This window comes from Strix uralensis, chromosome 32 (genome assembly GCF_047716275.1).
Source record: "Strix uralensis isolate ZFMK-TIS-50842 chromosome 32, bStrUra1, whole genome shotgun sequence".
In the NCBI taxonomy this organism is placed as follows: Eukaryota; Metazoa; Chordata; class Aves; order Strigiformes; family Strigidae; genus Strix; species Strix uralensis.
Genome location: NC_134003.1, coordinates 1,509,068 through 1,531,544, shown reverse-complemented (window position 1 = coordinate 1,531,544; position 22,477 = coordinate 1,509,068). Strand labels below are relative to the sequence as shown.

Sequence of the window (22,477 nt, the reverse complement as noted above, 5' to 3'; positions counted from 1 at the left end):
AAGGTCACGCAGGTTCTCTGTTGTCACCAGACCAGAAGGCCAAACTCACCTATACAAGCAGGCAAGAAAACAGATGGCCTCTTCCCCAAACATGAAGCTGCTTCTCCCCTATTCTGAGAATGAGGAAGACATTTCCCTTTTATTTTGGCTACTTCCCATTTTAAAAATTAATACTGTCAGTCCGAGCTGGCAACAGAGGTTTTCTCCCCAGTTGCTGGAACAGGAACTGATCCAGGCTCGGCCAAGCAGCCGGACCCCGAGGTTGTCCCCTCTCCCCTGGGTTCTGCATTTCTGGTCTTCCCTGCCCGACCCTGCTGGGACACCTCCAGGACATCGAGAACTGCCCAGAAGGAAAAGCTGGTCAGGGAGATAAACTAGAAGAAGGAAATGTTGCTAAAACAGCAAATAAGGATGCTGGAGGGCTCATCTGGTGGTAAAACCCTCCTCGAGGTTGCAGGGAGGGGCCGGGGCAGAGCCAGTCTCTGCCCATTTTCCCTTGCCTGAAAAGAAGCAGAAAGTGTCTCCTGCTCCCACCAGCCCTAAACACCCCACAACAAAACCACAGGAACACGGAAAAATTCAGAGACAACCCACGGAGGAGCAGACCCTGAACGCGGAGCAGAACGGCAAACACAGCGGCCGGTGCACATCTGGCAGCAGCTGGATGGAGACTGGGCCGGAGCTGAGACCTGATGCATTCACTCATTAGCAGGGGGACACCACACGAGAGCGGGAGGCCAGCACGGGGTCCTGCTGGGCATCTTTCGCTCTGGTTTGCCCAACATCCTTGAGACAAACCATTCCTGTGGAGCTGCACTTGGCACCGCTGGCCCCACGTGTGCCAACCCTGACCCCGCTCTCCCCGGGGTCCCTAAAACCACCCTGAGCCCCCCATGGGCTCCTGCCCTTCCACCACCAAGGCAAAATGAGCACCTTGTACTTGCTCTCTTGGTGGAAGATGAGGAGGAGGGCGAGTGGCAGGCACCAAAACACATCCATTAGCCCGCAGCACGTGGAGGGAAGCTCTCCACACCCAGCATCTACTGCAGATCGTGGTGGCAAGAGGAAGACGCAAGCGCCTGCAGCCACGCAGTTTTCCCTCCCCCAGCTGGATGGGTGGAGATCCCTGTGCTTCATCCAACAGCTGCCACCATCACAGTGACATCAGGCAGTGACACTGGGCCTGGTACCAGAAGGGGTCAAGGAGGAAAATCCCACGTGTATAATGAAAACTTAAGTGGAAAAAATCCATTTCCAAGCAAGGAGGAGTGGCAGCTGGGACAAAGAGCACCATGGTGGCCATGTGACAAGGGAACCAGCTCTAGGAGAGGGGTAGCGTGGAGACCATCGCAGGTCAGCTGATGCCCACAGACTGATGTCACCAGGGCATCCTTCATAAGGGACGGTGAGATCCAAACTCTCCATCCCCCCAGAGTCCATCCCCCTTAGATGGAAGAGCTGAGTGACAACTGCAGGGAAAGCAGCCGCTTCCCTAATTCAGATTATTCTGGGAAGCGGCGTGACGCCGGCGTCATACTGAAATTCAGGTTGGGGAAGCGCAGTGGATGAGCTGGGGATGTTGCGCTTCAAAAGACCCTTGGTTCCTCCACCCAGCGAGGGAGCGGGACGGCTGCTGACTTCCAGCGCTGCCCCGCTGCCAGACCCTGGATGATGGGATACATCAGCTCCGGGACTGACATCGTTGCTCAACACCAAAGCCCCAACATTGCTGAACTCCTAAAAACCTCTTCTTTCACACCCCCCTGGCAGGGGAGTGAGGTGAGGCACAAAGAGACACCCAGGGGGATGAGCCACCCCATAACTCCCTTTCCCTCCTCTGACTATCACCTGGGAGCCAGGGGGGTCTGTGGCATCATGGCTCGATGCTCCTCTGTAATGGCAAAATTAACATTTTTTACTTGAACTCTTCCCCCTGTGGAGCTCTGACGTCCCCCCACAGCCGTGGGGCGGGCTGCGACGACTGGACGCATGCCAGGGCAGCACATCGCGGGGTGTCCCCTCGTTCCACAAGGACCAACACAGGTAGCGCCGGGCTCCATCCTGCCCCAAGTGCCAGGCACAGAATTTGGGGCTTTTGTGCCATTTTAAGGCACAAGGGCAAGCGTGACCTTGCCCTTTCCAGGACCTGCACCTGCTTCTGGGGGAAGTGGTGGCTTTGCAAACAGACTTTTCCAAGGAAGCAGCTCAGCTGATTTTCTGTAGTAATGAAATAAGGAAGCGAGGGAGGTGCAAACACACTGATCTCTCTTCCCCACAAAGCCTGATCCAGCCCCTGACACACTCCTCCAACAAATCTTGCCAACAGGCTTTACTATAAATTTATTTTTCTTTCCCTTAGCAGTGGCACATGAGATCAGACCTGCTGTACGAGCCGAGTTACCTTGGGATTATAAAATAGCTCAAACTTGGTGGGGGGTTGAAAAGATTTTAACAGCCCTCATCCCTCATCCAGGCCACCTCCAGCATCTCCACACTGGGTGTTCCTGCAGGGACATCGAGAGCAGCTGGGGGCAGGGGGTGGCCAGGCCACAGGCAGGGGCTGCCTCCCCCTTTCAGACAGAAATTCAGCTTTAAATAGTCCACACGGAAGATCCTCGCCTGTTCCTGTAGTCATCAGTGGAAAAGGATGGGGATGGAAAAGCGCGGTGGGACGCGGCTGCTTCCCCAGGCGCGAGCGTGGGCTGCCGGGTGCCCCCGGTGCAGGGGGTCAAGCCAGGGCTGGGTGGGCGCTGGGCAGGGCTCAGCCTCGAGGGGATTGCAAAACTTGCTGCAACCCCGGCGTTTTGTAACCGGTTTCGGAGCAGAGTTCGTAAAAAAAAACCAAAAAACCCACCAAAAACAAAAACCACACTTCTGATTTTTCCCTGCTGCCATTGAACCCACGTCCCTGCATGGCACCGGCTGCCACAAGCCAGGGTGTCCCTCTAGTGAAGTCAGGGCCACAGGATGAGGCCGTGGGGTGAAAACCCCCAGGCAGGGATGAGGTTGGGGTGTAAACCTGCTCCGGCCACACTCGCCGGTGCTGCACACCACAGTGCTGAGAGGCTGACCCTTCCCCTCCGAGGCGCCTATTCTCTCTCCTTCGCTCCTGCCCGACTGCGGGGTTGTATCCAGAGCCCCTCTACCCTCTCCCGGTGCTTCAGCATCTTCCCGGCCACCCTTAGCCACGGTTTGGGGACATTTCTTGCCTTGCTTCAGCCCTGCTCTTTGCTCCGCCATCCCTCACCCCCATGGCCGTCGTTGCAGCCCCAGCTTGGCTGCGGCGGGGGTCAGTGTGTGCTGGAGGGTTTTGCCCCAATTCCCTGGGGACGGGCAGGGTTTCCCTCCAGCTGGGAAGAACGTGGATGTCGGTGCCTGGCGAGCAGAGGTGGGGGCCGGGCTGGGCTGCTGCCCACTGCCTGGAGAGGCTCAGGCCGTGGGCATCATCACGCTGGCGTAAACAGTTGTGGGCTCCTCATCAGGGCTCTGCAGCAAAGGGCAGGGAAGCAAATGGGTCAGCGAGGTGTCTGAGCTGGGGGGGGAGCCATGGGGTGCCCCATGACAATGTGTGCCTGAGCTGGGGGGCCCGTGGGGCACCCTACGACACCCAGCCAGGGTGAGGATTGGTAGGGGAGGGCAGTCACCCTTACCTGCGGGAGGGATGGGTGGCCCCGCGGGGCAGGGGGCTCTGTCGGGGGGCTGCGTGGGGGCCGTGGGGCTCTGTTGGGGGCCGGGGCTGTGTCCGGGGGCAGGCCGGTGGCTGCAGCGTAGATGGTGGTGCAGGAGGGGTCCTCAGCGGTGAGAGCCACTTTCTGCTTCTGCATGGAGAGTGAAGGATGAGCAGCAGCAGGCAGCTCAGCACAGGGGCCCTTCCCTCCCTCCACGCTACACGGACCCACCGTTTCCTCCCCAGTTTGCTCTGAGCAGGATTTGGGGAGCGGGGAAAAACACCAAGTCTGTCCCCAAAGCCACCCTGGGGTGTGGAGGCTGGGAAAGCTGCAGCACCCAACCTTATTCCTAGTGATTCCCAAATTAATGTGGCCAGGCTGACAGGGATGGGTGTCTCCAGGGAGCCCATGGCCACCCCAGTACCCCCCAGCCACAACTTCACCCTCTCCCTCACCAGCTGCGGGGCTGTGTTGACACCCAGTGACCCATCCCAGAGGGTGCCGCAGACCAGCGGGAAGGCACCCAGCAACAACCTGGGGCTTTGGGTGCTGCTGCCCCAAGCCAGGCTGCCGCCATCCAAGATGTCCACCCAAGAAACCCTGGCAGGGTCGTGGCTACACCCCCCCATGGCTCCAGCGCTTGGGGTCCCATCACTAACGGAGCTTTTCCATCACTAACGGAGCATTTTTCCCGCATGTGCTGAGGCTGGCTGGGGTCACGCTGGCCATGGCTCACCTCCACCCGCTGCACTTGGGAGTAGATAGTGTGCACCTCGTTGTTCTCGGCGAGCGGCGAGTGGTCCCGCTTCTGGCAGGCTGCGGGGGGATAAACAAATCACCGAGCTGCGAGGGGAGACGGGACCGGGGGGGGGACCCCGGTGCTTTGCAAGCTCCTGCTCCTGTACCCCAAGGCACAAGGGTGAGCCCATGCTGGGTCTGTCCCTGTTGCCTGGACCCGGCTGCATCCCCATGGCTGCAGCTGCCCGGCCACGGTCAGAGGATTTCTGGCCACCACAGGTCAGCTTTGCAAATTTCTTGCTACACGGGGAATGAGAAACGGGGGGCACAGCCCGGCTGAGGCACTCGGAGAGATGCTGCTCTCTCTAAACCGGGCTGGGATCGTTCAATTCCACTTGAGACCGTGCGATACGATCTCAGCAGCTCATCATCTGGGTAAACCTTTAGAGATCATGTGCAAGTACATTTCTCTTTTTTTTTTCTTTTTTTTTTTAATCTGGTTTCCCTCCTGCCTTTTAACTCTGCTTCAAGAGAAACATGTTTCACTCCTCAAAGACCAGGGTACTCTGTAGACAAGGTGCCTGCAGGAATCAGCCCCTCTGGTTGGGGGCAGACCTTTCCCCCCGCCCCCAGCAAGGCTCACCCCACCCATGGACCACCAGCCACGCCCAGCACCCCTCCCTCATGGCACTCACCGGTGGGCATGGCCAAACAGGTGGTCTTGACCCTGATGAACATCAACGCAGCAATGACCACCACCGCCACCACCACCAGTGCCACCACCACCACCACAGACTTCTCTCTCAGCCCAGCGCTGCCTGGCATGGGGGACAGAGAGGGGAGGGGGTCAGCCACCAGCCTGGGGCCCAGGGTCACCCAGAGCTAAGTAGCATGGGCTGCTAAAATCGTTCTTCATCTCATCACCTAGTTTTGGGCTGATGATTTTGGTAGAACAGGAAACACGGGACAGGAAACACTTCTCTTGAGCAGAGCTCTCTTTAATCACCTCCAGACAGCAACAGTCAGTGAAAAACCTCCTGGGGGCCAGATCAGGGCCAGATAAAGCCCTAAAAATGTTTCCTGTGGCTTTAGGGAGGCCTGCAGAGAAGCAGCCCCTTTGCACAATGCCCTTGCGTCACAGGTGCCCCGGGTCAGAGCTCTGCGGCTCCCACCGTGGGGAGGCACCCAGGGTGGCCCCGCTCCTGGACCAGTAATGGTGACACCATGCGGGGTGTCCCACAGTGAAAGGGGGTGAGAAACAAACCCAAACTCCCCCCCCCGTCTTCCCGAAGCATCTCATTTCAGCATCTCCCTTTCCTAAGCAAGAGTCCCAACCGTTTTTCCCACAGGGATATTTTCTCAGCACAGGTCACTGCGAGAGCCCCAGCAGAGATGTGGCTTCACCTGTGGGTCCCCAGGGAAAGGGGCAGCTACTGCACTGCCCGGCCCCGGGTGAAAGTCCCCCACGTCACGAGGGAGTGCTAGAAAATCCCGGTGACAGAGAGCGTGACTTTTGCCCTGAGAGCCTACGAAGGGGAAGCAGTCACCGAGGTTTTGATCCTCCACAAATCACACGGCATATGAGTCTCATGCATTTAAAATGAGCCTCGAGCACCGGGGCGCAGCGAGTGCGGTGGCCAGGCTGGCCAGGGAGGCAGGTGGGACCTGCTGCTCCGTAGCCGGTGTTTACGGGAAGGCCTGGGTGACGCTGAGCAGGTGACGCAGTGGCTGATTTCTTGCAAAAGTCTCCTCTGAGGCTGCCTAAAGCAGCGTGAAAAAGTCCCCTGCAAAGCAAGAACAAGACCAGGAGGCTGGAGAGAGCCGAGTCGGCAACTGGGAACTTACCCCCTTGCTCGTAGCTGCACTCGGAGGAGTTGAAGATGACGACTCGGCTGCTGATGGAGTTGCTGGCTGTGCAGGTGCAGGAGACGCTTGTGTTCTGCAGGGGGTAGGAGAAGTGCAGGAGGCTGCCGCTGCCGGAGCAGAGCCCCGAGGTGCTGGTGTCCCAGCTGTCCCAGCTGTAGAGGACGTTGTCCCCTCTCGTTGCCGTGCAGTTGAGGGTGACGGTGCAGCTGCCGTTGGTCAGCACCCAGCTGAGGACATGGATGCTGGGATCAGACACCGGCTCTAGAAGAGAGGGAGGGAGGGAGGAGGCAAAGGTTTGTGTCTGGGGAAGGATGCAGACATTGCCTTGGCCCCTGCCTGGGAAATCCTTCAGGCCTCTCCTAAACCCCCGGGAGGTGGAAAGGAACCACTCTGGCCCTGGACCCGCTGCAAACAGCATTCGAGAGGGACATGCTCCGCACAAAGGCTCCTGGGGGTACCCAGATGGTGCCACAAGAGGGTCCTGGAGTCACTGCAGCACCTTGACATCAGAGTGATCATCTTCCCCCCCTCCTTGACCACCACCCACCTCCCAGGCCTGCTCCCAGCACGGTGCTCCCAGCGTGTCTCACCGTACACCTCCAGCTGTATCTGCCAGACTTTCTCCTCCGGCCCCTTGCTGACTATGTACTCGTAGAACTGCTGATCCTGCCGGCTGGTGTTCAGGATCTCCAGGGAAAAGTCCGACTTGTGGAAGCGCATTCGGTTCTCCATGTAGTTGGTGTAGTTGCCGTCCGCGTACTTGAGCAGGACGAGCTTCCTCTGCGGGTCCTCCGTGTCCCGCTTCCAGACAGCCGCCCCGAAGCGCAGGGTCAGGTTCTGGAGTTCAGGGGGGATCCGCAATATCGTCGCCTTCCCCAAGGTGCCCAGCACCGTCTCCCTCGCCCCGCGGCCCGTGCCTGGGAGGAGAGCGGAGAGAAGGGCTGAGGCGGGCAGGGAGGGACAGGGGTCTCGGAGTGTCCATCCCCCCCGCCATCCCAGCTCTTCCGGAGGAGGGCAGATGCGGGCAGAGCTGCAGTTGCCAGCAACAGCATTGGACCCACCCTGATAATCCGCAGATTGGGGACAGCTTGGGTTCATGAGATAAATCATCAAAAATTGATCAGATTATCTAAACCGAGAGCTTGAAAACACGGTATCCACCACATCCTGCAGCAGCCATTGCGGGCGGGTGGGAACAGGAGCCGTGCTGTACATCAGGGCTCAGTGCGAGCTCTGCCCCACACCCACCCCACAGCACCATCCCCAAAACCAAGGGAGCGACCCCCAGCTCTCAGCCCCACACCCTTGACCCCAAAGGATGGGGGTTGATGGCTTGGCTCAGGAAGCGTTGCCTTCCTCTGCTCTTCCTCCCCACTCTTGCCTTCCCAGAGCGAGGAGACAAAGTCTTCATTTGCACCAGCCTCCGCACGCTCCCGCGTCAGGCACCGCTGTGCGCGACGGCCAAATCCTGATTTAAGGCTCTGCGCTTTCCGTTGGCACGACAGCCGGCGTGGTGGAACATCACCCCACGGAGTGGGGCTGCCTCGAGCAGGGGAAGGCGCTTGCGGTCCCAGTCTGGTGGGGATGCTGGTCCTGGGAGAAGGGTGCTGGCAGCGGTGGGACCAGCCTGGAGAAGTCGTGGTGACACCAGAGGGAAGCGATGCTCGGTGGCTCTTGGCCAAAGCCTCCCTCATGCGCTTCAGCTCCAGAAATCTTCAGTGGGACTTTCCTTGTAGAAATTGCAGGAAGCACGAACCCCTGGAGGTGGGCTCAGGTGTAAATCCCAGGTTGTCCTCCTGGTCGAGGTGGTCCAAGGTGTATTTCTTGGTGGCCACGGAAAAGTGCTCTTAAGAAGAGGAATGCAAGCATCTCCCACGTGTCCCACAGCATCTCAACCACCTGAATTTCCTGGAGAGCATGCAGGAGGGTCTTCTCCCCCAAACCCTTTCCTGTCTTTTGCTGCAAGGCAGTGATTCATATTTGCCCGCACACCCGGGCAAACAAGTTTGTTTTTGTAGGAAACAGCGTGGGGAGAGGTGTCAGCTCACCGCTGCTGCCAGCCACTGGCAGTGGGACCGTGGAAGGGACTCCACCACGTCACCCCTCTGTTTCCTACTGACTTCTTTCCATCAGGGTGAGACTTTGCCCCAGAGGGGGGAAAAAAGAAAGAGGGGGAGCTACCCCAGAAGAACAGGTCTGGGGAGGCCCAGAGAAGCCCAGTATCTCTCCTGCGGCCCACATGGTTCCAGTAAAAGCCACATCCGACATCCTGCTCATCATTTCCCCCTCTGTAGTACAAAACACAGCAGTTTCTGAGCTGTCCCTGTGGACTCCATCTCCCCAGCATCGAAGCAGCCATGCGGACACAGCCGTCATCCCACAGAAACCCCACGGCCTGGCTCACCCGCTGCCTCTTACGTGTTTTGCCGGTACTTTTACTGTAAAACCCAGTGCACAGGCCGATGCTGTATTTGCTCAGCAATATGTCCTTTTGACACGCAGCGGTTAGGCTCCTCATTAATTACCAAATGGAAAAGCCCTTTTTACATCACGTTAGAAAAACCCTTTGCCCCAACAAGGAGCTTCTCCTTGGCAGGGAAGACAACTCGGCTGGAGCAAGGTTGCAGGAGGAGGGATGTAAAAAGGTCTGAACCCGTCCATGGCAAAGCCCCAATGGAGGCTGGAGGAAGGGAAGCGATCCGCACTGGCGCAGCGCTGGCTCCGGAGCAGCCCTCACATCAGGCCTTGGGCTCATGGGACTTCCAGTGCGCTGGCCAGGCAGAAAACCCCGGGGAGATTTTAAAGGCAGGTGTTCTAGTAACAGTGAACCAGCAGAGCTGAGGAGAAATCCCGGCTCTGCCCAGGTCTCTGGTTTCCTGGACGAGCCCTTCGTTTGACAGCCAGTAATCACACTGATGCAGTGGCGGAGGGCTCATGGGGCTGCAGGGACACACAAGGAAAGAGAATGGGCATCACTGGCACCAAGAGGAGGGTCAGGATTAGTCTCGGCTCCCTCTACTCTGCTCAGAGGCCGTGACTCACCCGAGCGTTTTTGCGCAGGCTCCGCTGGCACAAAAAACAATTTTGCAACATCCTTCCGCAACTGCTGACGGGCTGGGAGGAGATGACCCAGGAGCCCTGGGGGGTCTGGGTGCTCCTCGCTCCCTCACCAGCGGGTCTGGGGCGGGATTTTGACTCGTCCCCAGGACACCATCCACAGCTGGCCAGGGCTCTCCAGGCACCCAGAAAACAGGCACTGCCCCGCTGCCGGTCCCGTTCCGCTCGCCTTATACACATTTCATTGCTTGGGCATCATCTCCCAGCCCACTGGCACGTCTTGATCTGAGACACTCGGTATCGCAGAGAGTGACACAATCCACCAAGGACCTTCATCTCAAGTACCCCCATTCACATCTGGTACTAAATTATTTGCTCAGTGTTATTAATACCCTATTAAAACATACAGTAGAGTGCTTCACTATTGCAGCTACACTTTGTCCATCACCGTCTTTGTTCATTCATCATCTTTTATTCTCTCTCCCCTCAGCCTGACTAGTAGAAGCATATTAGGGATGCACCACACATCCAGCTTGGAGTTGCGAGCCATTTATCTTCTATATGAATATTTATACTCAATCATCCGCCTGGCACACAGCTCACGATTTTGAAAGGTCTTAATATCTGACAAAAATCCCCAAACAATCTGAAGCGAGTATTTCACGAAGGGCAAGCATACCTACCCCAAACACGGCCGAGAGAGATCAGCAGCCAGAGACAGACGCTGCAGCCCATGCCTCGGTTCACGGAGCCCCTGCTGCAGTGGAGTTAGTATCTGCTGTGCTCATTATAAGAGCAGGTGTACTCAGATCTGAGATGTTGCACAGGATTATGGGTTTCCTGTTTTTTGGCTGAATGACTCTTTTTATTTTCTTGAGTGGAAAGTATTCAAAGCACCGAGTCGTGAACGCTTCACCAGAGACAGCCCTGGAGACCTGCAGGAGGAAACAGAAAATCAATTTATAGTTTGCACCAGAACTGCAACAGTCTGCCACAGTCCTTAACCCAACACCAAGAGAAGAGGAAACACCAGCAAAAAAAAACAATTTCACGTACAGTAACAGCTTCCCGGGGCTGTACAGAGCCTTCAAACCCTGCTACCGCAGCAGCGGGGGAGGCGAGCAGCCGTTCCCCCCGCACAGCAGCATCCGGACTGCTGCTGCTCGATCCCAGCACCGTGGGGCTGGGACCCAGCACAAAGTTCATCCAGAGAGCCAGCGGGCACCAGCGCTCACGGCCACAACGCCCACCAGTGCAGAAAAAAACCCCAAACACTCTGGGATTAACCCACAGCCCTTCTTCGGGCTGCACGGGATCTACAGCGAGGAGGAGGAGTATGGGTGGTCTTTGAAAACTCGCCGAGGAAAAGCCCAATCCTTGTTCTCAGGCTGAGCGCTCGGGGAGGTGATCTGGGGAAAACACCGCTCGCTTGTTCCACTGCTGGAAAGGGGTGAGAAAAGCTTGGTTGTTTTTTTGTTTTTAGTGGAAGGAATTATTCACCTCCATCGGTGCTTGGCCTGCATGGCTTTAAAATGGGAGAAGGGTTTGTTTTTTTTTTTCCTATTGCTTTCTTCAAGTCTTCATTGCTTTTTCTGGTTTTCAGAGGAGAGCAGAGGTGACAGCGTCAAGCGAGAATCCCTCCGCTGTTTCAAACCAAATTTGAGCGCCGCAAGGAAATAAAGAGTGAACTTACATCCCATCGCTGTTCAGTGGTGCCAAGCTCCGAGACCTCCATGAGTTTTGTTGACAATAAATTATTTCTAATGCTAAAAAGCCTAAAACCCACCCTAAACCACCCCAACATAGACTTCTCCTTCCTGCTCAGAAAGCATCTGGCCGAGAAACAAGAGAAAACCAGAACCAAGCCATTTCCCAATAATCAGCTGTTCACAGAAGGGAAGAGCTCAGCAGAGGCACGAAAAAGAAAGGATGAGTAAGAGCAGCACGAGGAGACTCGGCTCCTTTCCTCGCTGCAGACACACCTGGAGATTCAGCTCAGCAGAAACGCTGCGGTGGTTCCTACGGGAGGCAGCTGGGTCCTGGACCGAGCGCTTGGCCAGATGATGGAGGGGCAAAGACATTGTCTTGGGGTGTTTTGCAGAGCAGCAAACTGCCGCGGGACAAATCCCACCCGAAGAGCTGGAGGGTCAGGAAGGTCTCCAGTGGATGGGCTCCACCAGCTCGGCTTCCCTAGGCAGGGCAGCAGGATGGTCCCCAACCCTCCCCTCGCCATGGATAAGTGCCCCGCACTTGAGTGCGGGCTGTGCTGGCACGGAGAACACCACCAACCACAAACTGGTCCAGGAAAGAGCCCCAGTATAGCCCATGGGGCTCTACCACAGCAGCGTGCTCCAGGCTGGGCTGGCACCAGCCCGGAGAAATGGGAAAAATTATTTAACAAGCAAAACCATCAAGAAAAAAATCCTTCCAGAAAGCATCTGGGGGCACAAAAAACATTAGAGGCAGTCACAGGAAAACCTCCTTTAACCAAAAATAATGATCCTAAACGCCTTTACTTCCCCCATCAGCCCAGGCTGAAGTCTCCTGGCTGGAAAGATGACTGAGGCATGACACTGGGCTCCCAACTGATTCATCACAGCGTGGTGATGATGGTGCTCAGCAGTCATTCTGGAATCTGTGAGAGGCAGAAGAGCCCCAGACCTCCAGACGGGAATGGACTAAAACGCAAGCAAATATTTTCAAGGGAGGGGGGATTTCTGCAAAAATATACATTGGTGCTAAAACCATCACCCACCCGACAGGAATTACCCATTAGACCCGGGAGCTGGAACGACTCGTGCTCTTGACTGATACTTCAAACGAGCCAACACGGTCCCAGCTGACCCTTTGATGAATCTGCCCTTAGGAGTCTTTGCTTAAAGATGGCTCTGGAAAGTGATGCCTCTTGGGTTTTACAGAGGTTAGAGCCTGGTTCTCCTCTTTCTTGGGCTGGTTTGCTGGAGCAGCAGCATCCCAGGGCTGCGGGGGCCCTGAGCCATGTCCCCACCCCTCCTTGCAGGCTGAGGGACCATCTCCATCATTCACGAGACACATCCTCCCACCCCAAAGGGCCCGACCATCTGGAGATGTCTCCTCCTGTGGGGGACAACTGTGGAAGGGCTCCGTCCCCAGCAAGGGTGTTGGGGGGCAAACATGGCCCCCTCCATCATCCCCCAGTCCCCGAGTACTCGCTGCGGCTGGCCCCAGGCCAGAGGAGAATGCAGAACAGGCACCTGAAAATGTGGGGTTTAAGGTTAATGTTAATTTAATGTGCACACAGACATTTTGGAAGGCAGAAACCATACTCGCCCTGCCCAATCCTTCGCTGCAGGGAAGGCCACCTCAGCTCTGCCCCCTTGAGATGTTTTGGTGCTTCAGACCTGGAGGCTGGGCAGCAGCCAGCTGCACCCGTGCTGGTGTCAGCAGTTTCAGGCAAAAGGCATCATGCACTGTCACACTGCTCCTTGGTCCCCTAAATTGCAGCACTGACAGCAGGTGATGGCTGAGGACCCCCCAAGTCCACAGGGAGCCCTGGGAAAGGCTCAGATTGGGTCTCCCCGCAGATCTCAGGGATGAGGAGAGGAGGATTTCCAAGCAGTTAACTGTTAATTTAGCAATTTAAATTCCTGAAAAACGATTGCAAGAGACTTCATCAGTTCTGTTTGGATCTAGAGAACGTGACCTCTGCTTAAAGCAAAGCAGAAAAGGTGAGGAGGGAACCTGAGGCACTGAGCTACCCTGAAGGCAGAGGCAGAGCAGTCGGACACAGGGCTGGTGGGAAGCAGGTGGCTCTGGCTGGGACCAGGTGGGTGCTGGTGTAATGGACACTGGTTGTAATCCTTCCCCCGAGTAACTGCATCTGTCTGCACCCAGGCAGTTTGGGGGTCTCATGCAGGCACGGGTCCTGCAATGGGGGGTGATGAGATGAGGAGAGATGTCAACCGAAGAGCGTCCTTAAGCCTGAGTGAGGAGGAGGAGGAGGAGGAGGTGTCCCAGGACCACCAGCATGCTGGTGGTAGTGTGTGATGCAGAAGACTCACCTGGAGGCAGAGGAAGACCCGGGGAGTGAGAAAGGCTGTGGGCTGCCCGGCCCTGGTCAGGGACACCCCAGCTCCCTCCCCAGGTGGGCTCCTGCCACCCACCAGGCCACGATGCAGGGGAAAAGGGACCCACCACTCCTAACCCAGGGGCCACCTTGCAGGGACCTACTGTCCTCAGGGTCACCGCCATGGGTCCAGGGACCCCCCAAAGCCAAGGGACACCTTGCAGCCCATCCCACCCGAGTTTTGCTGCCTCGTGTGTGTGCCATGGGCGGTACCTGTCCAGGAGCAGGGGTGCCTGTAGGTCAGCGAGGCGTTGTTGGAGGAGACAGGGTTGCTGACTTCGCAGGTGTAGGTTTCCATCGAGGGGTTGAAGAAGACGCGCTGCTCAGAGGCACCCACACTCTCCGGTGGGAACTTGCTGTGGGGGATCCACTTGTAGGTCACCCCTTCGAGCCCCACCGAGCACTCCAGGATGGCTTCACACAACTCCGGGTCAGCACTGATCACTTTAGCACTCACAGTGGGCTTCGGGACCAGATCTGCAAGAGGTGGCGGGATGTCACAGCCTCCCTGTCCCTCCATGGGGCACAGGGACAACCCTCCCGTCCTCCCAGCTCACCGTACACCGTCAGGAGGATGCTTTCGATCTGCTCCTTGCCCGCCTCATCCTCCAGGTACACCTGGTACATGCTGCTGTCATTTTTCTGCAGATAGCTGATTTTTAACGTGTTATTGGGAAAGAGCTCCAGACGTCCCTTGTAGGTGCTGTTGGGGTACTGGACCTTCGCCCTGCTGTTCCTGCTGGCGATCTTCACAGAGTTGTTGCGTCGCCAGTGGATTTGGTGGAAGGGCTTCTGGTTTTGCAGGCTGGGGCTGAGATACGCCACCTCATGAACAACACCGACCACCTTCGATGGACCGTCTTGTGCCCAGGCTGCTGAGAAAGCCAAGACTGAGGCTGCTTGGCTGACCAGACACAGACCACCCTCCCCTAGAACTCATCCCCACTTGGGGACCTCAGATTCCTCCCAGACACATGGAAAAGGCAAATTTCTAACATGTTTTCACTCTCTCGGCCTCAGAGGCACGTTGCAACCCTACAGCTCATGGTGGGATTTCCGCCTCCCCGCTGTGAGCACAGGACTGCCCGAGTCTGCCAGCGAAGTTTTTTAACTTCACTTTCATTTTTGGCTGCCTCTCCCCGCTCCAAGCTCACCCGGAGCAGCGCCTCACCCCCAGTGTGGTGGTGGCAACACCGGGGACTCTGGTGGGAAGAGAGTCAGCAGGTTGCACCTCGGGTATGGTGCCACAATGGAAAAAGCTGAGAAAAAGAACAGGGACAGGGAGGGTTTACCCACGGGCACATCCCCAAGGTCCCCCACCGTCCCCAAAGCCATCTCCCACCCCCAACCCAGCACCCTCACCCCGGGGAACCAGCCGCCCTACCTTTCATGATGAAGAGGAAGAAGAGCACGGCTGTAAGCCCCATCGCCATCTTCTCTGCGTGTCTACGCCCAAACCTTGGGGCGGAAATCCTCCGCACCAGGCAGCTGCTCACCAAGGACCCCCCCGAGCCTGCAGCCCCCACCACCGTCCCTAAAGTCAGGGCTGGAGGGGCACGGCAAGAGAGGGGCTTGGACAGCACGGCTGTTATAGCTCAGGAACCCACACTTCCGTTTTCTTGTCTCACCCACACCCTCGCGCACACTTCCCCCCCGGAGAGAGGCAGTAAAACTGAGCCTTCCTGGGGACACCACACACAGCACCCCCTCATCAGAGTCACCCCACCATCCTGCTGGTAAATGAAACGCTGATCCCAGGGGTCACATCCCACAGGGTTCCTGTTTCTTCACCTACAAACCCAGCTTTGTGTCCTCACCACGGTCTGAACCCCCGAACGTGCCACCGAGCAGCCCCAGCTTGAGCAGGAACCACCAGCACCGGCACTGGGGCGTTCCCATGATCCCCATTCACAGGCGACCAGCACCAGTGGGAAGGAGATGGGAGGGATGATGTGCTGATGCTAAAGCTGCAGCTCCGGCGCACCGGCCTCTGACCAGGACAGATGCTTAAAGGGAAGGATTTTAATTACAGCCTGGATTCCTTCCTGAAAGACCATATTTCAGGGTCTTTGTTGACCAGCGGCTGAGGGAAGCGCAGGGCAGCGAAGCCAGCACAGGCCCCACGTTGGGGGCAAATGGCCACCGGCATCTTCCCACGCACCACCCCGGCCCCGAGCGAGGAGCACTGGGGCTGACCCCGACCATGAACAAAGGGTGACGGCAGCACCCGCTGAGCCCTGACCCAGTTTAATTTCAGCGCTGGGCAGCCCCCGTCATCATGGGGGGAGATCCGATGTCAGCGCCGAGCGACATTAGCACCTGATGATGCTGTGGCTGGATCACTGGCGCCCATTCAGTGGCACCGCGGTGCTGAGCACCCGCCGGCTGATCCCCGCGCCCAACTACACCGCACTGACAGAAACTGGCGGAGATGGGAAAGCAAATTTCCCTGACAGGGAGCGAAGTGCTGCCTCAGCGCTTGCAGCGAGCACTGCAAATTATCTCCAATATGCAAAAGCAGGTCATTAGCATAAATTACAGCACCGTGATGGAGCGTGGCTTCAGCAGGAGCCCGACGTGCTGATGGATGCAGCAGCCCCCGGGCTCTGTGCTGTCGCCTTCAGATGTTTCCGCTCATCAGGAGCATGGGGACCCGGCGTTTCGAGCTGCAAAGGGGCTGAGATGCGCCTCCTGCCTTAGCCCCTGCTCCCAGGCAGCAGCCGCAGCCAGCAAGGACTGTCACCGCATCCCCAGCACTGTGCTGAAGGATTTCCATCCTTCCTGAACTTTTCCAACTGAATTCAGCCAGTCAAAGGTCCCGCTGCCACCTCTCCCCCAGTGCCGACTGCTGCGTGCAGAAGGGGATGCCACAGTGCAAGATGTATTTGGCTTGTGAAAAGCAGAGGATGGGGCTCGGGAGGGCGTAAACCAGCCCGACGGCAGCACCGCCACGCTGTGCCTGAGCCCCCATCCACACCAGCCCAGCCCCCTAAATTCCCTCATTGTGGCAGTCAGACACCCCCTCCCTCCCTGTGCTGGCCTCCCGGTGTAGCTCCCGGTTAATGATTCCAATTAATGCTCGTTTCACAGGGAGCAGCCACAAAGCTATTTTGATCCGGGGACTCGGGCGGGAGGGGAGTGTTGCGGAGCCGCCGCCGCTCCCCATGCTGCCATCAAAGTGTCACCTTTCATTTTAATCCCGAAGAAAAGCCCTTGATCTTGCCTTTGGGAAGATCTTTGAAGCCAGAGCCCCTCTTCTTTCTCCACCTCCTTCTCCAAGGGCCGCTTGTGTTGTAGGAGCAGGGGATAACTTAGGTGGGAAGGGACGTGGCGGTGTTTTGGGTCTCAGCTCACCGTGGGGCACCCGGGGCCATGCCCAGCCCAACCGGGGCAGGCAGGGACCATCCTGCCCAGGGATGATGCCCAGGGCCACCTCTCCCCTACCCGACACACACAACAAACTCTGCAAAGTGCATCTCCTCATGAGACTCAGACCACTTCAGAGCCACAAACAAGGCAATTTCCACTCCCTCCCCATGCCCAAAGTACATTTTGGGCTACAAATAGCCAATTCAGCGAATTAAACAAGCACCACAATTGCCTCATGAAGTTCAGCTTATATTTGCACTGAAAAATAAAAATAAATTCCAGAGGTGTATTGAACCTGTCAAGACCTCAGAAACCCCACAAGATCACATGTTGGCACTAAACACACGTGTCCTCTCCCCACCACTCCCCCACTTGTCCAATTTCACATCTGTCTCCTCCGAAGACAGGTGTCCGTCACCGAGTCTTTCCTCCTTCCCTCACAGGAAAGCCTCCAAGGCACAGCTGGGATCTGTGTCCTTGCAAAAAACCCATGTCTGACCGTTTCCATCCCAAGCGAGCCCCCGGCTTTGCCGGGTGGGGTTCCAGCAGGTGCCGGAGGTCTTTGGGTGCTCCGGGAGAAGAGGCCCAAAGGGAAGGGAAGGTCTTGCCGAGGCAGTCCAGGCACTAGGAGAGATGGTGGCTGGCAGGAGCTGAGGGCGAGGTCTGCACCGGGGAGCACCAGCGTCTAGAACCCCCCATAGCCTGCAAGGAAATGGGTAGGGTTTAGCACACAGCGGCCCCAAAAAGCTGAGGAGTTTTTGAAGATAACCAGAGCTCATCTTACCGGTGCGATGCTCGTTACCTCTACGTAGGCGGTGGAAACCAAAGCTGGGTCCAGCCTCTTCTTCTTGAGAGAAGGAGACTGTGGAGCAGAGTGAGAACCTGCCGTTAGGCAACACACGAGCAGGATGGTGAACCCAGCACCCAGTTGATGAACCGAGGGGACCCGGGTTTCTGTGCCCCTGCAGAGGGACCGGGGGTCATAGCGGGGCAACCTCACCCTCCTGGTGGGCTGAATCGTGGAGTAGATGGTGCGGCTTTCGGGCTCCTGAGGGCAGCTGGGTCCCTGCCAGGGAAAAACGGTCGAGATGAGTAAAGAAAAACAAATTTGGGGCAAAATGGGTGGTCTTGGCAGCTGCCATGGATGCATCCAGTCCAGGGGCTGCACAGCCAAGGCCATGGGGCAGCTCCAGTCCCCCCCACCGCCACACAACTGACCCTACCTGCGTCTTGTTGCAGACAACGGCGTAGATGGTGTTTCCACCCACAGTGGCCTCACTGGTCCCATTCTGGGGGAGAAAACAACCCCAGGCTGGTTAAAGGACACAACCCGAGGTGACAGACATTTCCAAACAGAGGTCCCATCCCTCCAGGCAGCCTGGGGACAGGGGCACCAAGGGGCACCCCCCAGCACTCACGGGGTTTTGTCTGGTTCGGGCTTTGCCCACCTCCTCGTAGACAGTCGTCATCTCCTCGACGTGTCCTGGGGAATTTGAAGGGTCAGTGTAAGACGGCTGATGTGTTAGAGCCCCCAGACTGGGGGGTTCAGCCCTCAAGCAAAGCAAAGCAGAGGGAGAAAGAGGTCCCTTGGCAATGGAGAGGTTTTACTTTGTTGGCACCAGGCAGGGGCTGGGGAGGGATGTTCCTGCTCAGAATAAAATGAATATCCAAACCCAAACAGTCCCCCAGAGCCCATGGGATGAGGCCTCCAGGTCAGCTTGGGCTGCTGGGACGCTTCGTCCAGCTCATCAACCTGCAGCACCCTGCATCAGCAGGGATGGGTGAAGACTCTGAGGGCAGGTGACAGTGCCCAGTGGCTTGTCCCGCATCAGCCCCAGGAGGAGGGAGAACCCCGGGGCCAGCACAGAGAGTGTTAGGAGCGTGACAGCAGGCAGGAGGAGGGCAGGGACTGCACCGTCAAAACCCCATGGCTGCCCGTCCTGTGAGCCACCACGTCAGCCCCAGGGACAAACCTCCCGGGGAGGCCTTTCCTCGCTTCCTCTTCGAGTACCAGACGACAGCGAGGGCTACGGAGAGCGCCAGCCCCAGGAACACAGCGACCGCCAACCACGGAATGATGTTGGAAAGCCCTGGGATGGAAGGAGAGGAGAAGGGGAGAGTTTTGATGCAGGGCAGAGCTCCAAGCCATTTCTAAACACCATCCCAGCCTGCAGAGGACAGCACGAGGGGAAGAGCTGGCCAGGAAGCCTCGGCCCTGGTTACTTCACCCACGCTCAGCTATCGCATTTCCTTTCCCAGGAGGGGAAGCTGCGCACATTTTGGCATCAGCATGACGTCCTCCGCAATTTCACAGGCCCAGGCAGGGAGACGAAGGGCCCCAAGAGAGGAATGGAAGCGCTGCAGCTTGTACATCCCCTAAATCCCACGTTTTACAGAGTTGAGGACAAATTACCCAAGGCCTCGGCGCGGCAGGCTGCCGTGATGTCGGTGCTGACCACGCTCCAGCTCACCGGGTTGCTCACGTTGCAGGAGCAGATGGTGTGGTTGTCGTCATCGTGGACCTGCAGATGCACCCAGGACCGGGGCTCTGGGTCTCCCAGGGGGGCCCCGCTGCAGGTCCAGCTGTAGGAGACGTTGTCGGCACCGAACACGGCACAGACCAGCGAGAGGTTGCACCAGCCCTGCTCCCGGTGCAGGACGTTTTGCTCCAGGTGTGGCGGGCGGACGGGCTCTGTGGGGACAGAGCTGGTGAGAAGGGATGTGGGTGGGGGACACAGGGGGACGGGGTGATGGGGACGCGGATACTCACCCCACACCAACACGCGGAAGCACGAGGCAGTAACAGCACCTGATGTGTCCTCAAATTCCACCCAATAGACCCCACTGTCTGCTGTGCCAACCACGCTGATCCACAGGGAGAGGTTATTCCGCTGGAAACCAGCTCTCACAGAAAAAGGACTCTTGGAAAATTGGTCAGACTGATTCTTCTCAGCTGTCAGGATCCGGATCTGGCGTCCTGAATCCAGTTTCACTCTCCATTCGACCTTTACCCACCCCCGCGGGGGGTTCTCTGGCAGAAGCCGCAGTGTCCCACTGACAGACACGGCTTGTTCCCGGCACTCCAGGGCTCCTAAAGCAGAGAGGGGTGAGCGAAGGCCCGTGGCCCCGGGAGATGCTCCACAGCCGGGGAGGGGGCACAGCTTCTGGAACCCTCCCTGTGCCCCAGGCCCACAGCCCCCAGCACAGCCCCTCCTGCTCCCCAGGGCGAAGCTCTGCCTGGCTCCCCATCACAACCCCCATTTGGGGGTGCCCTTCTCTCTGCACCGTCCCAGGCTGGTTGTGTCTGGCCACACATTGCAGGTGCTCACGCAATATCCTCTGCCCTGCCCAGAGCAGGGGTGGCTGATCACGGCCTCTCATTGCTCGTTTGTTCCCCAGCTCCTTCCCTGCCCATCCAGCCTGGGGAAGAGCCAAAATTTTGCCCGTTGGACCCTTTTTTCTTGAGCTTCTCTGCTTGCCTCCCTTTTCTCAGTGCAACCCCGGATGTCAAGGGCTCTGGCAGAAGTGAGATTAAAAAAGCCCCTAAAAACAAACAAACACCGCAGCCGAGTGTGCACAGAAGCCTCACGGCTTCCTCGGGGCTGCGTGTGGTCAGGGCAGCGCCGGGGGCTGCCTCAGCCGTGCACGGGCTTTGCACGGTGCAACCCCACACAACCGCCTGTTTTTGTAGCCCTCAACAAAGTCTGGCTTGCACAGCCGTCAAGGTAAGCGTAAGCCTTGGGGAGCTCAGCTTAGCCCCCCCATCCTGCAGCCCCCGGGGGGGACTTTGCCTCGGTGTCACCGGTGCGAACACGGAGCTGTGCCACCAGATTTGGTGCCTCCTGGTACGGCCAGGAGACCCCAGGCAGCTCCAGCTTAAACCTTGTCCTTGTAAAGCCACAGGCGTGAGGATGCCTTGTCCTCAGCGCATCCCGGGGTGCGGACGGGACATCCCTATGCTCAGCAGATCTAGAAATACAAGAGGCTGGAGCAAGCAAAGGCAGAAGCATCCTCCCATGGGGAGCTCAAGGGGCAGGCCCCAGCACAGGCACTATTTATCAGTTGCCACCTTGATGGCTCACACCTCCCACCCCTCCAGGTACTAAACATGGCGAGAAATAGGGATTATCACCTACTACTGCTCTGCAAGCATCTAGTGCTCCAAAAAAACATGTGAGGGCATCTTAATGCCCTCATCCTAGGCCACTGGAGCAGCCCCAGCAAGGAGCTGCCCCGGAGGGAGGGTGCCAGGACAGTGGGTGTGCAGAATTGGGAAAAAAAAAGATGCAAAAATACGTCCCGTAGCCTGGAGATGTGGTTGTACACCCAGCCGGAGCAACGCTGGGCCGGGCAAATTCAGCACCATGCAGGTTAACCACATCTGTTTTGCAGCTCCGCTGAGCCCGTGGTTGCTGCAGGTTCTGCTGCTTCAAGCCAGCAACACCCCATCTTGTGCACCCCTGAGCAGCGAGACCCCCCCAGCCCCGCACCATCTGGGTGGGCAACAGGGCCGGGAGATGCGTCTTGGGGTGGCGAGAGAGGGGAGGTGGAGGTGATGCTCGCCTGGGCTCCCCGAGAGCGGGGAAGGGTGGCACGGTGGAGGTACGGGGACACCGCCAGAAGATGCTCCAGGCACCGAGCTGGCCCCCAAACTCAGGTGTTTCTCTGTTCCCCCCATGCAGAAGTTGCTGTTTTTAGGAAGAAGATCCTCAGCCACCCCCAGCTCCACTGAGATCATGGTGGAAAGGTGCCGTGTTTGTTCAGTGGAGAGACCTGGCCTCCAAAAGCTGCATTTCTGGGTGCGGGAAAGGTCAGGGGTGTGGGTGCTGCATTGGCAGGGAAGTGACTTTTCTCAGCCAAGCCCCGTGTGCTGCTGGCAGCAACGCTGCCTGCAAAGGGGAACCGGCGCTGCCTGAGAGCCCTCTGTGCTCTGGGCAGGACCCAGCGCAGAGAAATGAAGAAAAACTGAAAAAACCCCACCCAGCCCCGCTCCATCTCCCCAGGGACCCCGCGCCCAGCTCGCTGCCCGTGACCCCGCAGCCCTCCGCGGTCTGAGTTCCTGCGGATGTCTTCGTGCCGGCGGCACAACCGGCTTTTTCCCGGCACCCAGCTCCCGGGACAGGCAGCAGCAACACCCCCCGCCCCGTCCCTGCACCCCTCGGACGCTGCCAGCGCCGGTGCCTCCCCACCAGCACCCTCCCCTTGGCGAGGCCCGGCGAGTCCCCATCCTCCCAGCGAGCCCGGCACCGCGTCCCCTCCTCACCTTGGCCACCGGTCGTGGCCAGCAGCACCAGGCACAGCAGCACCAACAGTGCCCGGGGGCACCAGGGACCCCCATGCTGGTGCATCTCCGGGTGGCACCCGAGTGAGCTCCCTGCAACCAGGGAGGTGCGAAACCCCTCCAAGAGCCAGCGACTGGCCAGCCGCAACTTCCTCTCCCGCCTGCGGTTCCTTCGCACCCTCCGCCTCTGTGATCTCCTCCGCGCTGCCACTCTCACCCCCGCTGGAACCCCCCCCCAGCCCAACCTGCCACCGGGGTGGATGTCGGGGTACCCCGGGTCCCCGCGGGGCAGAGGACGGTGGAGAAGGACGTGCTGCCAGCTGCCCCGGAGAGCTCGGTTGCAGGGCTGGGCGGCTGCAGACCTCAGAGGAAACTAATTTTAATTACTCGGGG

At 58.1% G+C, this 22,477-nt stretch overlaps 3 protein-coding genes across 6 annotated transcripts; all 3 read right to left on the bottom strand.

Moving 5' to 3' along the window:
- Nucleotides 1–2,321: 2,321 nt before the first annotated feature.
- Nucleotides 2,322–12,490, bottom strand: SLAMF1 (signaling lymphocytic activation molecule family member 1). 2 transcript variants are annotated; one of them, XM_074853233.1, is made up of 8 exons: nt 11,312–12,490; nt 10,013–10,264; nt 6,863–7,189; nt 6,252–6,533; nt 5,102–5,224; nt 4,405–4,484; nt 3,651–3,818; nt 2,322–3,486 (listed from the first exon to the last, which is right to left on the bottom strand). In XM_074853233.1, the coding sequence occupies exons 2-8, from the start codon at nt 10,062–10,064 to the stop codon at nt 3,430–3,432; spliced, it is 1,089 nt and encodes a 362-aa protein (XP_074709334.1). In that variant the 5' UTR covers nt 10,065–10,264; nt 11,312–12,490; the 3' UTR covers nt 2,322–3,429. The 2 variants fall into 2 exon arrangements, with proteins under 2 accessions (XP_074709334.1, XP_074709336.1); XM_074853235.1 differs by lacking the exon at nt 11,312–12,490 and adding an exon at nt 10,386–10,495.
- An 86-nt stretch (nt 12,491–12,576) lies between these two features.
- Nucleotides 12,577–15,267, bottom strand: LOC141936353 (CD48 antigen-like). Of its 3 annotated transcripts, none has more exons than XM_074853238.1 (4): nt 14,819–15,267; nt 13,992–14,309; nt 13,648–13,911; nt 12,577–13,233 (listed from the first exon to the last, which is right to left on the bottom strand). In XM_074853238.1, the coding sequence occupies exons 1-4, from the start codon at nt 14,865–14,867 to the stop codon at nt 13,217–13,219; spliced, it is 648 nt and encodes a 215-aa protein (XP_074709339.1). In that variant the 5' UTR covers nt 14,868–15,267; the 3' UTR covers nt 12,577–13,216. The 3 variants fall into 3 exon arrangements, with proteins under 3 accessions (XP_074709339.1, XP_074709337.1, XP_074709338.1); XM_074853236.1 differs by having other exon boundaries at nt 12,577–13,369; nt 14,819–15,263; XM_074853237.1 differs by having other exon boundaries at nt 12,577–13,369; nt 13,992–14,306; nt 14,819–15,260.
- A 1,772-nt stretch (nt 15,268–17,039) lies between these two features.
- On the bottom strand, nt 17,040–22,193 carry LOC141936260 (natural killer cell receptor 2B4-like). Its single transcript, XM_074853097.1, has 9 exons — nt 22,067–22,193; nt 19,574–19,894; nt 19,217–19,495; nt 18,777–18,893; nt 18,222–18,286; nt 18,027–18,092; nt 17,804–17,869; nt 17,588–17,665; nt 17,040–17,505 (listed from the first exon to the last, which is right to left on the bottom strand). Exons 1-9 carry the CDS (start codon nt 22,149–22,151, stop codon nt 17,428–17,430), a joined length of 1,155 nt encoding a protein of 384 aa, XP_074709198.1. The 5' UTR covers nt 22,152–22,193; the 3' UTR covers nt 17,040–17,427.
- Nucleotides 22,194–22,477: the final 284 nt, after the last annotated feature.

What these genes read in the sequence shown, in the direction of transcription:
- LOC141936353 (XM_074853236.1), bottom strand. Translation starts at nt 14,867, where the DNA reads ATGGCGATGGGGCTTACAGCCGTGCTCTTCTTCCTCTTCATCATGAAA. An exon ending in CTTCCTCTTCATCATGAAAG is followed by an intron (nt 14,310 to 14,818) that starts GTAGGGCGGCTG and finishes TGGCTTTCTCAG; the next exon opens with CAGCCTGGGCACAAGACGGT. An exon ending in GCACCCCTGCTCCTGGACAG is followed by an intron (nt 13,370 to 13,647) that starts GTACCGCCCATG and finishes CTCTGCCTCCAG; the next exon opens with GTGAGTCTTCTGCATCACAC.
- SLAMF1 (XM_074853233.1), bottom strand. Translation starts at nt 10,064, where the DNA reads ATGGGCTGCAGCGTCTGTCTCTGGCTGCTGATCTCTCTCGGCCGTGTT. An exon ending in GATACAGCTGGAGGTGTACG is followed by an intron (nt 6,534 to 6,862) that starts GTGAGACACGCT and finishes CCTCTCTTCTAG; the next exon opens with AGCCGGTGTCTGATCCCAGC. An exon ending in GCCACCCATCCCTCCCGCAG is followed by an intron (nt 3,487 to 3,650) that starts GTAAGGGTGACT and finishes CCTTTGCTGCAG; the next exon opens with AGCCCTGATGAGGAGCCCAC.
- LOC141936260 (XM_074853097.1), bottom strand. Translation starts at nt 22,151, where the DNA reads ATGCACCAGCATGGGGGTCCCTGGTGCCCCCGGGCACTGTTGGTGCTG. An exon ending in TTGTCTGCAACAAGACGCAG is followed by an intron (nt 17,870 to 18,026) that starts GTAGGGTCAGTT and finishes TTTCCCTGGCAG; the next exon opens with GGACCCAGCTGCCCTCAGGA. An exon ending in AGGTAACGAGCATCGCACCG is followed by an intron (nt 17,506 to 17,587) that starts GTAAGATGAGCT and finishes ATTTCCTTGCAG; the next exon opens with GCTATGGGGGGTTCTAGACG.